Source organism: Mus caroli, unplaced genomic scaffold (genome assembly GCF_978045245.1).
Source record: "Mus caroli unplaced genomic scaffold, Mus_caroli_1 scaffold_10, whole genome shotgun sequence".
Taxonomy (NCBI): domain Eukaryota; kingdom Metazoa; phylum Chordata; class Mammalia; order Rodentia; family Muridae; genus Mus; species Mus caroli.
The window spans coordinates 45,591,381-45,605,111 of record NW_028227265.1 but is presented as its reverse complement, the minus strand read 5'-3'; the positions used below and the strand labels follow the sequence as shown (position 1 = coordinate 45,605,111).

At 54.2% G+C, this 13,731-nt stretch overlaps 2 protein-coding genes and 1 long non-coding RNA gene across 4 annotated transcripts; 2 read left to right on the top strand and 1 right to left on the bottom strand.

The window, feature by feature from the left end:
* The first annotated feature begins 785 nt into the window (after positions 1–785).
* On the top strand, positions 786–3,708 carry Samd1 (sterile alpha motif domain containing 1). Its single transcript, XM_085843762.1, has 5 exons — positions 786–1,846; positions 2,224–2,521; positions 2,605–2,701; positions 2,797–2,908; positions 2,996–3,708. Exons 1-5 carry the CDS (start codon positions 953–955, stop codon positions 3,152–3,154), a joined length of 1,560 nt encoding a protein of 519 aa, XP_085699888.1. The 5' UTR covers positions 786–952; the 3' UTR covers positions 3,155–3,708.
* An 845-nt stretch (positions 3,709–4,553) lies between these two features.
* Positions 4,554–7,934, top strand: CUNH19orf67 (chromosome unknown C19orf67 homolog). Of its 2 annotated transcripts, none has more exons than XM_021170410.3 (6): positions 4,554–5,175; positions 6,160–6,301; positions 6,415–6,515; positions 6,595–6,780; positions 7,234–7,368; positions 7,760–7,934. In XM_021170410.3, exons 1-6 carry the CDS (start codon positions 4,847–4,849, stop codon positions 7,932–7,934), a joined length of 1,068 nt encoding a protein of 355 aa, XP_021026069.1. In that variant the 5' UTR covers positions 4,554–4,846. The 2 variants fall into 2 exon arrangements, with proteins under 2 accessions (XP_021026069.1, XP_021026068.1); XM_021170409.3 differs by having other exon boundaries at positions 4,555–5,175; positions 6,157–6,301.
* On the bottom strand, positions 5,283–8,117 carry LOC110300288 (uncharacterized). Its single transcript, XR_002378556.3, has 2 exons — positions 7,805–8,117; positions 5,283–5,850 (listed from the first exon to the last, which is right to left on the bottom strand). It is a non-coding gene; the product is annotated as an uncharacterized LOC110300288 (long non-coding RNA).
* Positions 8,118–13,731: the final 5,614 nt, after the last annotated feature.

The following is a 13,731-nucleotide window of genomic DNA, read 5'->3' as shown; positions in this document are numbered from 1 at the left end:
CCAAACAGCAGCAGGATTAGCAGGGTAGGAGAAAAGGGGAGCCCCGCGCGCCCCCAAGCCCTCATGTAGGCGCGGCACGGCCGCTGGTGAGGTCTCCGCGGCTTCCCAGGAGCGAGGCGCGTCCGGTCGCGGCGCGGCTAGTTCCCGGTAAGTGCGGTCCCGAGAGCGCTGCGCGCGGAGAGGCGTGGAGAGGGGGCTGGGCGCCGAGGACGTCTGGGTCCCGCGCCCAATGGCTGGAGGGCGGCCGAACGCCGCCCGCGCGCCCCGCCCGCCCCTGTCCCCTCCCCCCTGGGCTCCCCTCCCCCTCCCCCGCCCGCCGCGCTCCCCGCCCCCGCTCGGCGCCAACTCCGCGGCGCCTCCTTAAAAAGCGCGCGGGAGTTGTAAGGGGGGGCCGGAGCGAGCCGGAGTGAGCTAGAGCGACGGGTACACGGGGCGGGCGGGGGCCCGGGCTCCACCTTAAAAGCGGGCGCGTGGGGGTGGGAGGGAGCGAGGAAGGCGGGCAGCGGGGGAGGGCGAGCAGGAAGGGGGGCCGGAGTGTCCCGGGCGCAGGGCGCGCGTGCGGCGGCGGCGGCGGGGAGGGGCCGGCCGCGCCGCGCTCCCCTCCTCCCTCCTCGCATCCCCGGCCCCGCGCGCGCCCAGCAGAAGCGGGGCTGTTGTGTGCGTGCGTGCGAGTGAGTGAGTGTGTGCATATTTTTTCCTCTTTTCTTTCTCTCTCACTATTTTTTTTTTCTGTCTCTCTCGCGCGCTCTCCTCTCTCTCGCTTTTTTTTTTTTTTTTTTTTTTTTTTTTTTTTTTGCGAAGAAACAGCAGCGCCGCCGCCGCTCCGCCGAGGCGCTGCGCCCCCCGGGGGGAGGCGGAGGAGGCGGGCAGCGGCGGAGGGAGGGGAGCGGGGAGGGGGCGCCGCGCTGGGAGGGAGGCAGCGCGCACCGTGCAGCCGGGCCGGGCGGGAGGCATGGCGGGGCCCCCGGCCCTACCCCCGCCGGAGACGGCGGCGGCCGCCACCACGGCGGCCGCCGCCTCGTCGTCCGCCGCTTCCCCGCACTACCAAGAGTGGATTCTGGACACCATCGACTCGCTGCGCTCGCGCAAGGCGCGGCCGGACCTGGAGCGCATCTGCCGGATGGTGCGGCGGCGGCACGGCCCGGAGCCGGAGCGCACGCGCGCGGAGCTCGAGAAACTGATCCAGCAGCGCGCCGTGCTCCGGGTCAGCTACAAGGGGAGCATCTCGTACCGCAACGCGGCGCGCGTCCAGCCGCCCCGCCGCGGAGCCACCCCACCCGCCCCGCCGCGCGTCCCCCGCGGGGGCCCCGCCGCGCCGCCGCCCACGCCCGCCCCGCCGCCCGCGCCCGTCGCCGCCCCGACCCGGGCGCCCCGCGCGGCCGCCGCCACAGCGCCCCCTTCTCCCGGCCCCGCGCAGCCGGGTCCCCGGGCGCAGCGGGCCGCGCCCCTGGCCGCGCCGCCACCAGCGCCCGCCGCGCCCCCGGCCGCGGCGCCCCCAGCCGGCCCGCGCCGTGCACCGCCGCCCGCCGTCGCCGCCCGGGAGCCGCCGGCGCCGCCACAGCAGCAGCAGCCGCCACCGCCGCAGCCACAGCCGCCGCCGGAGGGGGGCGCGGCGCGGGCGGGCGGCCCGGCGCGGCCCGTGAGCCTGCGGGAAGTCGTGCGCTACCTCGGGGGCAGTGGCGGCGCCAGCGGCCGCCTCACTCGCGGCCGCGTGCAGGGGCTGCTGGAAGAGGAAGCGGCGCGAGGCCGTCTGGAGCGCACCCGCCTGGGAGCGCTCGCGCTACCCCGCGGAGACAGACCGGGACGGGCGCCGCCGGCCGCTAGCGCACGCGCGGCGCGGAGCAAGGTGAGCGCACCGGGCAGGTGCGGGCGAAGTTGGCGGGGACTAGAGTCCCGGGAGGGAGCGGGACGTCAGGTGGCCGGGATTCGCCCACGGTCCCCGTGGACTCCGAACACGGTGGTCTTGGTCAGTGATCTGATCTGCGGGAGCCTCAGTTTCCTCGGCTGTAAACGTGGATTGCTGACAGTAGCGACCCCTGCGGGTAGTTGAACGAGTTTAGTAAGACTTGGCTATTGAGGGCTTTATTAACCCAGAACCTGGCACGGAAACGACAGCACAGCGTAAAAGTTACTCCGTGTTGTTGTCAAAGGTGGCGACGGACACTGGATTTCATCTGGGACTAGAAGAGCTCTAACTCTGCCTGCTTCTTTCTCTGGCCCCAGAGAGGTGGAGAAGAACGGGTGTTTGAGAAAGAAGAGGAAGATGAGGATGAAGACGAGGAGGAGGAGGAGGAGGACAATGTATCTGAGGGCTCAGAAGTGCCCGAGAGTGACCGCCCCGCAGGTGCTCAGCACCACCAGATTAATGGAGAGCGGGGCCCTCAGAGTGCTAAGGAGAGGGTCAAGGAGTGGTCGCCCTGTGGACCCTACCAGGGCCAGGATGAAGGGCGGGGACCAGCACCTGGCAGCTGCACACGGCAGGTGTTCCCGATGACAGCTGTGAATAAAGAAGGGGGATCAGGTAAGGCCCCCTCTGGATTGGGGCAGTGCTCAGCAGGGAGCTGTGATCCCTAGCCTGACTGCCCTCTGCTTTTCCTTTCCCAGCTTGTGTTGGAGCAGCTCCAGATTCCCCATCTCCGGTGCCTTTGCCTCCAGGAAAACCAGCCCTACCTGGGGCTGATGGGACACCTTTTGGCTGTCCGTAAGTTGAGGCATTGGGAACATTGGGGGTTAGCACCTGGGTGTTAGACAATCAGAGCTGTGTCAAGGTCACTGTTGCTCTCCATTCTGATGCAGTCCTGGGCGCAAGGAGAAGCCGACGGACCCAGTGGAGTGGACAGTCATGGATGTGGTGGAATACTTCACTGAGGCGGGCTTCCCAGAGCAAGCCACTGCTTTTCAAGAGCAGGTGAGTTCCCAGCCTGGGCCTACAGGTGTCTGTACGCAGAGGGCCTCACGGGTGTTCACTGACCCTGCCCGTTTCTGTCCTGCCCAGGAAATTGATGGCAAGTCTTTGTTGCTCATGCAACGGACAGATGTGCTCACTGGCCTGTCCATCCGCCTGGGCCCAGCCCTGAAGATCTACGAGCACCACATCAAGGTGCTTCAGCAAGGCCACTTTGAGGATGATGATCCTGATGGCCTTCTGGGCTGAGCACCCAGCCATGTCCCCACCCCAACCAGTCCAGACTGCACCCAGGGCGGCTCCATAGTCCAGGAGCTGGACATGGGTACACTCAACCTTCCTAACAGACTCCAGGGAGGGGGTGCCCTTCTCCATTCTCCCCCTTTTCTCACACCCCTGACCTTAGTTCACCCCTCTCCACAGCAGTGGAGTGTGGGGTTGGAGGACTTGGTTGGCTCATTTACCTGGGGTCACCCTTTCTCCCCAAACCAGGACATTTTTGAAAAACAAAAAAACGGGAGCTTCCTGTGGCCCCAACCCCCTCTTCAGTTCAGCCAGATGTATCTTATATGTGTTTTGTTCTGCCTATTCATCCTGGTGGTGGTTTTTTTCCTCTTCCCACCACCCCTGTGTCCTCCCCCTTGACCCCCAGCCTCTGGGGAACAGGTGAGGTAAGGGACCTTGGGTCCTCTTCTCCTTCCCTTTCTGTCTGTCTACTATTGTACCACCTGGCTGTATTGCTTTTTAATATTGCACCGAAGGTTTTTTAAATAAAACTTAAAAAAAAAAAAAAAAGGTTCATTTTCTGCATGGAGGAAGGAGGTGCTAAAAGCCTCCTTGAAGAGTTTAATGTTAAGACAGTAATGTGGTGAGGCAGAATAGCTACGGCTTCTCTCAGCCCACTACAGTTAGGCTGAGACTCAGTGGCCTCACCAAGTATACAGATAGAACGTCTCGGTTTTTGTGGCTGGGCTTGGTGGCACACCTGTTATCTCCGCACTTAAGAGAAGGAAGTCGGATCAGGAATTTGAGGCTAGACTTACCTACATAGTTCAAAGGCAGCTTGGGCTACAGGCAGTCAGTCCTGTCTCAACAATGACAAAATCAGTCTAGGACTGGAATAGTTCCTTTGTCTTCTGCCATCTCATTCCAGAACAACCTGCTCAAGTGTTTGAGTGACTAACAGTTAACTGCACGCTTGCTGAGCGTTTTGTTGTCACCTCTGTAGTTTGGTGAAGCAGACGTCATAAAACTCATTTTATAGACAGGGCAACTGGCTTGACAAAGTCAAATTGAGGGTCACAGAGGACAGTGTGACACCTGTTGCTGCGTACTTCCAGCCTTGTAATATATTTGGCTTCCTAGCCGGTACTTAAATACCAGTCAGTCTTTACAAGTAGCAAGGAATTCAACCTACAAGTGTTCTGGGACCAGGGCAGTCATACTGGAACTAAAAAGACATGGGATAAGATCACCCATCTGAGGATTTTTATTGTATAAGTAACCGCTGTATCACTAGGCCTTAGGAAGGTCAAAAGCAGATCCCAGCTCCATCAGTTAAGAGTCAGATCTTGGGGTCACCTGCTGGGGTGTAGCCTAGGCCTCTCGGTAACCGTCACAACCCCCCTCCAGCCCAGTCAATCACCTGGGAAGAGAAAAGGCGCCTAGCTGCGCACCGCAAACACGAGGCAGATCTGGGGCCCCGCCCTTGGCAGCACCCCGCGCGCCAGGTGCCGGCCGAGCTCTGTGCGCAGTGCAGGCCCAGGCTGCGCGCCCTCCGCGTGCTGAAATTCAAAAGAGGCGAAAGCCCCGCGGGGCGGCGCCGGCAGAGACGTCGAGGCCGGGCTGAGTGCGTCTGCGCTCACTGCCCAAGCCGGTCGGCCCCAGGTGTGTGCGCTCCCGGGACGCCGCAGGAGCTAGAGGAGCCTACGGTGGACGCGGATGGCTGCCGAGCCCTGGTTCGCGGGGTCGCTAGCCCTAGGCCCTGGAGAAGCACCGCCTTCGGAGGAACTGGGACCCGGGCCGCCACCCTATGGAGACCCTTCTTGGTCGCCCGCCGGGAGACCCGAGACTTCAGCGGGGCAGGAGCCCCAGCGGGCACAGCCCATGATGGAAGCTCCAGCCTCCACGTCCTCCCGGGAGCCACTGGCAGCGGAGCTCGGGCCGGCCCCTGCTCGCCTCCCGCTGGACTCTATGTTCAGCCCCATCACTGACCAGCTCCGTTACCTGCTCAGGAAGGCGGATGACTTTCAAAGCTACTTGCTCTACAGGTGACCCTGCACAAAGGCCGAGGTCCCAGGACAGGAGGACAGGCTGTGCAGCCCACAAAGGCCAAAAACTGAACTCAGGGCCCAGAGATACAGTATATGAGTCTAGCTAATTAGGAATACACTTTACTAGTGCACCAAGGGCTGTGAAGAATTGAGAGGCAGAAGCAGGCAATGTATAGGCCTTTAGGGTAGCAAAATCTTTTTTCTTTTTTTCTCTAGAACTTTGATTTTGGTTGGTTGGTTGGTTGATTGGTTGTTTTGGCCCATATTTTTCTTCTTGAGAGAGGGTCTCATTACGTTCTGGTTGGTGAGCCTCCTTTCTCATCTTTCCTACCAAATTTGAAACGCTTTCTTAGCTTTTAAAAACCCTGTTTAATTCAGGTAACCAGATTCCATCTGCATCAACTCTAGCCAGAGAGAACTTCTGGTATGAGAGGCCACCCTCCCACTCCCAAGGAAAAATGCAGTGTCCAGACAAGTGGAAAGGGCTGAGATGTCTTCGGGAGACTTTCCGAGCGAGCTTCGCTCTACAGTTTTGAGAGACCTTGGTTGTATATACCCCGCAAACACATTGGGTGTGGAACTCAGGCAAGCATTCTGTCTGCCACAGAGTTGTGCTCTTTGCCCAGGTGCCGGCACTTTAACAAAAGCTTCAAACGACTGATGCAGGTGGTTCTGAAAGACAACCAGAGAAAGACTTGACATTTGGGGGTGGGGGGGTTTCTTTCTCTTGGGGAAGCTTTTCCTATGCTGAGCTCCAGTCTCTCACACCGACTTCAGCTCCCAGTCCCCTTTTAAAAAAATGTTTAATTTTGGGGTATTGGAACCCAGGACTCTGCACATGCTATGCACATGCTCTCAGGACTAGAGCACCGCACTGAGAAAATTTCATCAGGGTTCAGCCCGGGATACAGGTGGAGGAGGGGCACCTAGGGCTGAAAGGGGAGAGATGCCACATGAAGGCCCCTTTCTCCCCTTCAGCAGGGACCGAGTACAGAAGGAACAGCTAGCCAAGGCCATGCCCACCTTCTTAACAATGTGTGAACCATACTTCTTATACCTTGAGGCTGCAGCAAGGAGTGTCCCTCCCATCTATGGAGCCCTGCAGGAGTTGGTCCGGAAGGGGGTGTGTATAGTAGGTCTCTTTCCAGGCCCCTTTCACCTTTAGACTCTGCCTAGGGGTAGGAGGGTTGCTTCTGGCTGACTGCCTGAGGTCATGAAGTCCCACCTTCCATGCAGTTGCTGGAGATCTCCCAGCAGCTAACCCTGCGCTTGGAACAGTTAGTTCTCATGTATGCCTCCTTTGGGTTCGTGGACCTGGAGGAAACCAACCCTTTGAGGTAAGCGGGTAGGAAATGGGGCTGTGGGGGGATGGGGTCGAGGGCCCAGCTTGCTGTCCACCCTCCTATCTCCTGCTAGCATCTCCTGCTTTTTCTGCGGGAGGTTCTCCATCAGCCCCTCCCACGACGTGTCCATCTTCCGATACTGCACACCAGCTGCCTATACTGCCAGTCACTTCCCAAGATACCTCTATAAGAAGATGCGATGGAACCTGGAAACCACCACAGAGGCCAGCAGTCAAGGAGCAGACTCCCATGTGGATTAGTGAGTCCCCTTGTCAAAATCAAAGTCCTCTCCTTCCTATACCGATTGCCAACTTGAGCCTGCCTATACACCACCACCAAAGAGTGAAAAGCAAGACAAAACTGAACGCCTTCTGCAGTGCTAGGGTAAAACCCAGGGCTTTGTGTATGATTGATCAGCACTGAGCAACACTTTGAACCTTGGTTTTCTTAACTGCACCTTCCCGTTAAAATAAAAGTCCTCTTCTTAGCCAGGGCTATACAGAGAAACCCTGTCTCAAAAAAAAAAAAAAAAAAAAAAAAGGTCCTCCTCTCCAGATTAGGCCACTAGGGAGGAAAGTCCTGAGTAGTGAGTCACATTCCTACCTGAGAACTTGAGGCAACTTCTGACAAACTTGAACCTCACCTCCAGAAGTAAAGCCTTCAGCAGAAAAAAACTCAAGTATTGTTTTTCCTTCTGATCTCTCCCTCTCAGCTACTTCTTGTGTTATCGAGATACATGGGAGGATGCAGGCCAGGGACCAGCCAATTCGTGCCCCCAGATCCAGAAACTCTGGTCCATTGGCCGATGGATGCCCCTAGGACCAGCAGAGGATGATCTTGACTCGTGGTAGGATCCCAGTCATGGTGATGTGGGCTTAAATTCGAGGGAGGGCAAGACACCCTCACCAAAGGTTGGAACTCAAGTGACAAAGTTTCCACTGTTAATAGGGAACACGTTTTACTGTGCTCTGAAGGGTGCTTTATGCAGACTAAACAACAATACAAAGAGTTGCGGATTTTCACAAAGAAAACATGTTTTCAGAGCAGATAAGTCACTCTCCCAGGGAGACAACAGCCAGAAAAGTGTTTAGTAGCCTCAAGTCCAGTGCTTCAACTCCAGAGTTTGTCAACAGAGGAAATGCTTTCCCTTAGGGCATCCCCCACCCCTAGTTGAAACAAAGACCCTCCCAGCTGAGGGGCAGAGGGGCTCAAGTCCAGACTTGTTTCTATGCCCCCAGGATTTTGTGCCCACAGCCACCCGGGGACTACCAGCAGCTACTAACCATCGGCTTCGAGGAGCCGTCGCATGTGCTGGCCACCGACCTGCTGGTGCAGATCCTCCTGGGCCAGGCAGGCCCTGCCCGGCCCCCCAGCGCTGCAGGGCCCGCGGCTTGGGCAGCCCCCGCATCCTGAGTCCCAGGAGAAGGCGCCAGCTCGAGCCTGACAACCCCAAACTCCAAGCAGGAAGAGGTGCGGGCTGCATAGAGTACGCCCCGGCACGGGCCACCGAATACCAAGTGCTGGTAGACTTTTCTGTTAATAAAAGAGCAAGGTCAGAGGTTCTGTGTCTTGTGAGCGCCGCATCCCTCCCCTGGGGGTGGGTGTGCCCCGCCCACCGCTAGGCCTTGTGGGAAGTGTGGTCCGCAGACCTCGGAGAGCATGTTGCACATGCGCAAATGCACATGAGTCGAAGAGGGAAGTAGGGGCTCTCGTCAGCAACCGGAACCCAGAAAACAAGTTTCTGGTAGCAGGAAAATTCTAGGCCCACTAGAGGAAGACTTAGACCCACGCCCGTTTTTTGCTTTTTGGGTTTTTTTTTTTTTTTTAATTTTTAACCCGGAAGTGATTCCTATCCCTCCCCCCCCTTTTTTTAAACACAACTACATTTCCCGATGTACCCTAGCAAACTGCAGGATATCAGTTTGCAGAGTGGAATCAGACTTTCCCTTCCAGCTTTTGGGGTGTCCGAGTCAAGCTGGTGATTGTCTTGTCTCTTGAAGAGTGTCTAGAGAGTCCTAGGGGGCTCTCTCAGCCCCACATCAATCTTGGGCTGGTGAAGGATACTCTAGCTGAGAGAAATGAGCCCTCCTGCTTCCTGAGACACCAAGCCTAGACTCGAACATGGGCCTTCTGAGCAAAACTGGCCCTAGACAGGAATGGGGTCCTTCCTCCTTTCCTGTGTCACTCTGAGTTTCCACAATCTCTACAGTGAGAGGTCGATATTTGGATCCTAAAATTTTCACACTCAGAGTCAGAATGTGAGACTTAAAAATAGAGACTCAGAGGTAATAATTTTTTTTTTGTTTGTTTTTTTGTTTTTCCGAGACAGGGTTTCTCTGTATAGCCCTGGCTGTCCTGGAACTCACTTTGTAGACCAGGCTGGCCTCGAACTCAGAAATCCACCTGCCTCTGCCTCACGTGTGCTGAGTGCTGGGATTAAAGGCGTGCGCCACCACGCCCGGCGAGATACTAATTTTTATACACCGGGCATGGTAGTACACACCTTTGATCATAGCACTCAGAGAAACTGAGGCAGGTAGGCCTCTGTGAGTGGAGCCCAGTTCATCTACATAGTAAGTTCCAGGACAGCTGGGGGTGGCTATGTATAGAGGTCTTATCTCTTTTAAATATATATATTTACTTATTATTTTATTTCTCTGCTTGCTCAGGAGGCCAAAGAGGGCATCAGAGATACCCTGGGTCTAGAATTATAGATATTTTGTCCTGCATCCATTTGGGTGCAGGAAACTAAATTAGGGTCCTCTCAGAGAGCAACCAGTGCTCTCATTAGCAATCTCTCCAACATTTTTTCTCTTTCCTGTATTTGTTTGTTTTTTTAAGACTGAGTTTCTCTCTTGTTATTCTGGAACTTTCTACATAAACCAGGCTGGTGTCAAATTCAAAGATCCACCTCTTCCACCCGAGTGCTGGAATTAAAGGTGTGTGACACCACTGCCTGGATACCTAGCCCAGACTGGCCTTAACTTCCAGCCTGAGCCTCCAGAGTGTGCCACCATGCCTTCTGCTTCAGTAATTCAGTTGATACCGCCTGGTACATACTATTGTAAGCCTTTAAAAACATCTGAAAAGTGAGCTAACTCAGGGTTACAAACAAACCCTTGCTCTTTAGAGAGACTTCTGCTAAGCATTGCTCTAACCATTGCTGAGTGATTAATGTTTTATCCATAGCTTGGATCAAATTAATTCTAATCAAAGAAGAAAGGAGGACTGGACAGATGGCTCAGCAGTTAAGAACAGTGTTGCTCTCCCAAAAGATCAGGGTTCAGTTCCCAGCACCCACACTGTGGTTGACAACTATCTATTAATCCACTTCTATAACATCCGATACCCTCCCTAGGCACCAGACCCGCACATGGTACATAGACAGACATGCAGGCAAAACATTCATGTATTTTTTTTAATTTAAAAATAAAGTGGGCAGCTTCTCCTGAGTGCAACACCACATGGACCCTTTCCCTTCTGTTATCTGTTGGCATTTCATTAGACACTTGCTACTAAGGCCAACCATAAAGCTAGCATTTAATTGCTTGTATGTCAGTGTGTATGTTGCTGTGTACAGGCCGTGGCATATATGGGAGGGTTGGGAGAGAACTCTGAGTGTCACTCTGGTCGTCCACATTGTTATAAAGTGGTGCCTTGGGCTGCGTTGCAGACCAACTTGCAGTGATTCTCCTGCGTCCCATTTCCAATCAGAGTCTTCAGGGCCATGCATAAACCACAGCTTCTCCTATGGTTCTTAGGAATCTGAATTCTGGCTGTTGGACTGGCGAGACAAGTACTTCACCCACTGAGACATCTCCTCAGACGCTTTCTTTCTTTCTTTCTTTCTTTCTTTCTTTCTTTCTTTCTTTCTTTCTTTCTTTCTTTATAAGATTTATCTATTTTTTATTTATATGAGTACACTGCAGCTGTCTTCAGCCACACCAGAAGAGAGCATCAGATCCCATTACAGATGGTTGTGAGCCACCATGTAGTTGCTGGGAATTGAACTCAGGATCTCTGGCAGAGTAGTCAGTGCTCTTAACTGCTAAGCCATCTCTCCAGCCCTATTTATTTATTTTTTGAGACAGGGTGTCATATAGCTAGGCTGGCCTCAAGCTCTCTATGTAGCTGAGGCTGACCTTGAATTTTTTATCCTACTGCCCCTGCCTCTACAGTTAGATGTATCCTCCACTGTTTAGGTGTAGCTAGGGATTAAACCCCAGCCTGGCTTTCCTGTTTGCCAGGCAAGTACATTACCAATGAGCTACATTCCTATCCCTAGACAATAAATATAAGCTGTTTTGGGAGTCCCACTTTTTCTGATCTTTGTCACTTCTAAGAAGCTGTAGAAGTGTCCTGGCATTCTGTGAGAAACAGAGTTTTCCAGACAGTTTAGTGTGTTTATCAGGAATGAAGCATTGCTTGCAGTGTGTCCGTGACTGGCCACTGCCACCACCACCACCACCGCCACCATCACACTCCCCCCCCCCGCCCCCCCCCCCCGCCACACACACACACACACACACACACACACACACACACACACCAGATCTTACTATGTAGAGCAGTCTGGCCTTGAATTTAAGAAATCTGCCTGTCTCCACCTCCTAAGTGCTGAGTTGAAAGGTAAATATGTGGCCATACCCAGTCCCACTTGAATCATTTTTAAAGTTTTTTTTCTAAACCTGGCCTGCAGTTCCAACACACAGGAGGCAAAAGCAGGAAGTTTCAGGTTCAAAGCCATCCTGATCCACACAGCCAGCCACGGCAACCCAGTGAGTCTCTGTCTCAAAAGATGTTAGAAGGGGAAAGAGCTTGCTAAGTAGTAAAGGTTGGTAGTTTGGTTTTGGCTCAAACACAGAGCGTTGCACTTGCCAGGGAAGTGCTCACATTTTTTGTTTGTTTAATTAAAGGATTTTTTATTTTTAAAAAATTATGTATGGTGGTACATGCCTTTAGTCTCAGTACTCGGGAGGTAGAGGCAGGTGGACCTTTAAAGCCTGGTCTACATGGAGAGCAAATTCCAGAACAGACAGGGCTACACAAAGAAACCCTGTCTTAAAAAACAAAAACAAAACAAACAAACAAAAGAAATCCCAGCACTCAGGAGACAGAGGCAGGAGGATCTCTGTGAGTTCAAGGTCAGGCTGGTTCCAGGACAGTCTGGGTATTCAGGTATTCACCTGTTTATTCCAGGGTGCCAGAGATGTCTAGCAGGTATCTGACCTCTAGGAGCTGGAGCTATGGGAGGTATGCGCCACCCAGCGTTATGTGCTTGGAACTACACCTCCTGCCTCTGTCTCCTGAGTGCTGGGATTGCTTTTGTTTGTTTGTTTTGTTTTTGTTTTTTAAGACAGGGTTTCTTTGTGTAGCCCTGTCTGTTCTGGAATCTGGATCTGGGTGGGCAGCATTTGTTTTCCAAGAGTTTCTCAGTTTCCTGGCTGTGCTGGAACCTGCTCGGTAGACCAGGCTGGCCTTGAACTCAAATCCACCCGTTTTTCTGCCTCCTTAGTGCCGGGATTAAAGCATGTGCTATCTTACACAGCATGGCAGACACTTTAACTTCTGAGTCAGTTCTTCAGTCCTGAACTGTCTGTTTCAGTGACAGCTCCAGGGGCTGGAGAGATGGCTCAGTGGTTAAGAGCCATTGCAGAGGACCTGGGTCCAGTTCCCAACACCATCTCTGGTAGTTCACAGCTGTCTGTGTAGCTCCAGCTCTAGGGGGATCTAACAGTGTCTCTGGACTCTGAGGGCGTCTGTATATCTGCACTCTCATGTACATACCCCAACAAACACACACATATAATTAAAAATAAAGAGAAGTTGCTTGGCAGCTAAGAGCACTTTAGGAGGACCATGGTTCAGTTCTCAGCACTCACATGGAACTCTAGTTCCAAGGGATCTGACCCTCTTCTCGCCTCTGCAGGCGCACACATACACACAGGCGCACACATACACCCAGGCGCACACATACACCCAGGCGCACACATACACCCAGGCGCACACATACACCCAGGCGCACACATACACCCAGGCGCACACATACACACAGGCGCACACATACACACAGGCGCACACATACACCCAGGCGCACACATACACACAGGCGCACACATACACACAGGCGCACACATACACACAGGCGCACACATACACACAGGCGCACACATACACACAGGCGCACACATACACACAGGCGCACACATACACCCAGGCGCACACATACACACAGGCGCACACATACACCCAGGCGCACACATACACCCAGGCGCACACATACACCCAGGCGCACACATACACCCAGGCGCACACATACACCCAGGCGCACACATACACCCAGGCGCACACATACACACAGGCGCACACATACACCCAGGCGCACACATACACACAGGCGCACACATACACACAGGCGCACACATACACACAGGCGCACACATACACACAGGCGCACACATACACACAGGCGCACACATACACACAGGCGCACACATACACACAGGCGCACACATACACACAGGCGCACACATACACACAGGCGCACACATACACACAGGCGCACACATACACACAGGCGCACACATACACCCAGGCGCACACATACACACAGGCGCACACATACACCCAGGCGCACACATACACACAGGCGCACACATACACCCAGGCGCACACATACACCCAGGCGCACACATACACCCAGGCGCACACATACACCCAGGCGCACACATACACCCAGGCGCACACATACACACAGGCGCACACATACACCCAGGCGCACACATACACACAGGCGCACACATACACCCAGGCGCACACATACACACAGGCGCACACATACACCCAGGCGCACACATACACACAGGCGCACACATACACACAGGCGCACACATACACACAGGCGCACACATACACACAGGCACACACATACACACAGGCACACACATACAAGCCAACAAAACACTTACGCATACAGCATGAATACAAAAAATAAATCTTTTAAAACTTTCTAGGTCACCCTCGACCACAAAGGGAATTTCAGGTCAATATGGGATGTATGAAGCCACGGTTTTAAAAGAAACAAGCAAAGATGGTCACCAGAACACTTGCCAGGTCCTTGATCCTTCAACACCACCATTGTGAAATACCATTGGTATTTCTCCTTTTAAAATTATCCTCATTTCAATTTATGTGAATATGTGTGCATTTT

What these genes read in the sequence shown, in the direction of transcription:
- Samd1 (XM_085843762.1), top strand. Translation starts at nt 953, where the DNA reads ATGGCGGGGCCCCCGGCCCTACCCCCGCCGGAGACGGCGGCGGCCGCC. An exon ending in GAATAAAGAAGGGGGATCAG is followed by an intron (nt 2,522 to 2,604) that starts GTAAGGCCCCCT and finishes TTCCTTTCCCAG; the next exon opens with CTTGTGTTGGAGCAGCTCCA. An exon ending in GGGACACCTTTTGGCTGTCC is followed by an intron (nt 2,702 to 2,796) that starts GTAAGTTGAGGC and finishes ATTCTGATGCAG; the next exon opens with TCCTGGGCGCAAGGAGAAGC.
- CUNH19orf67 (XM_021170409.3), top strand. Translation starts at nt 4,847, where the DNA reads ATGGCTGCCGAGCCCTGGTTCGCGGGGTCGCTAGCCCTAGGCCCTGGA. An exon ending in GAGGAAACCAACCCTTTGAG is followed by an intron (nt 6,516 to 6,594) that starts GTAAGCGGGTAG and finishes ATCTCCTGCTAG; the next exon opens with CATCTCCTGCTTTTTCTGCG. An exon ending in GAGGATGATCTTGACTCGTG is followed by an intron (nt 7,369 to 7,759) that starts GTAGGATCCCAG and finishes CTATGCCCCCAG; the next exon opens with GATTTTGTGCCCACAGCCAC.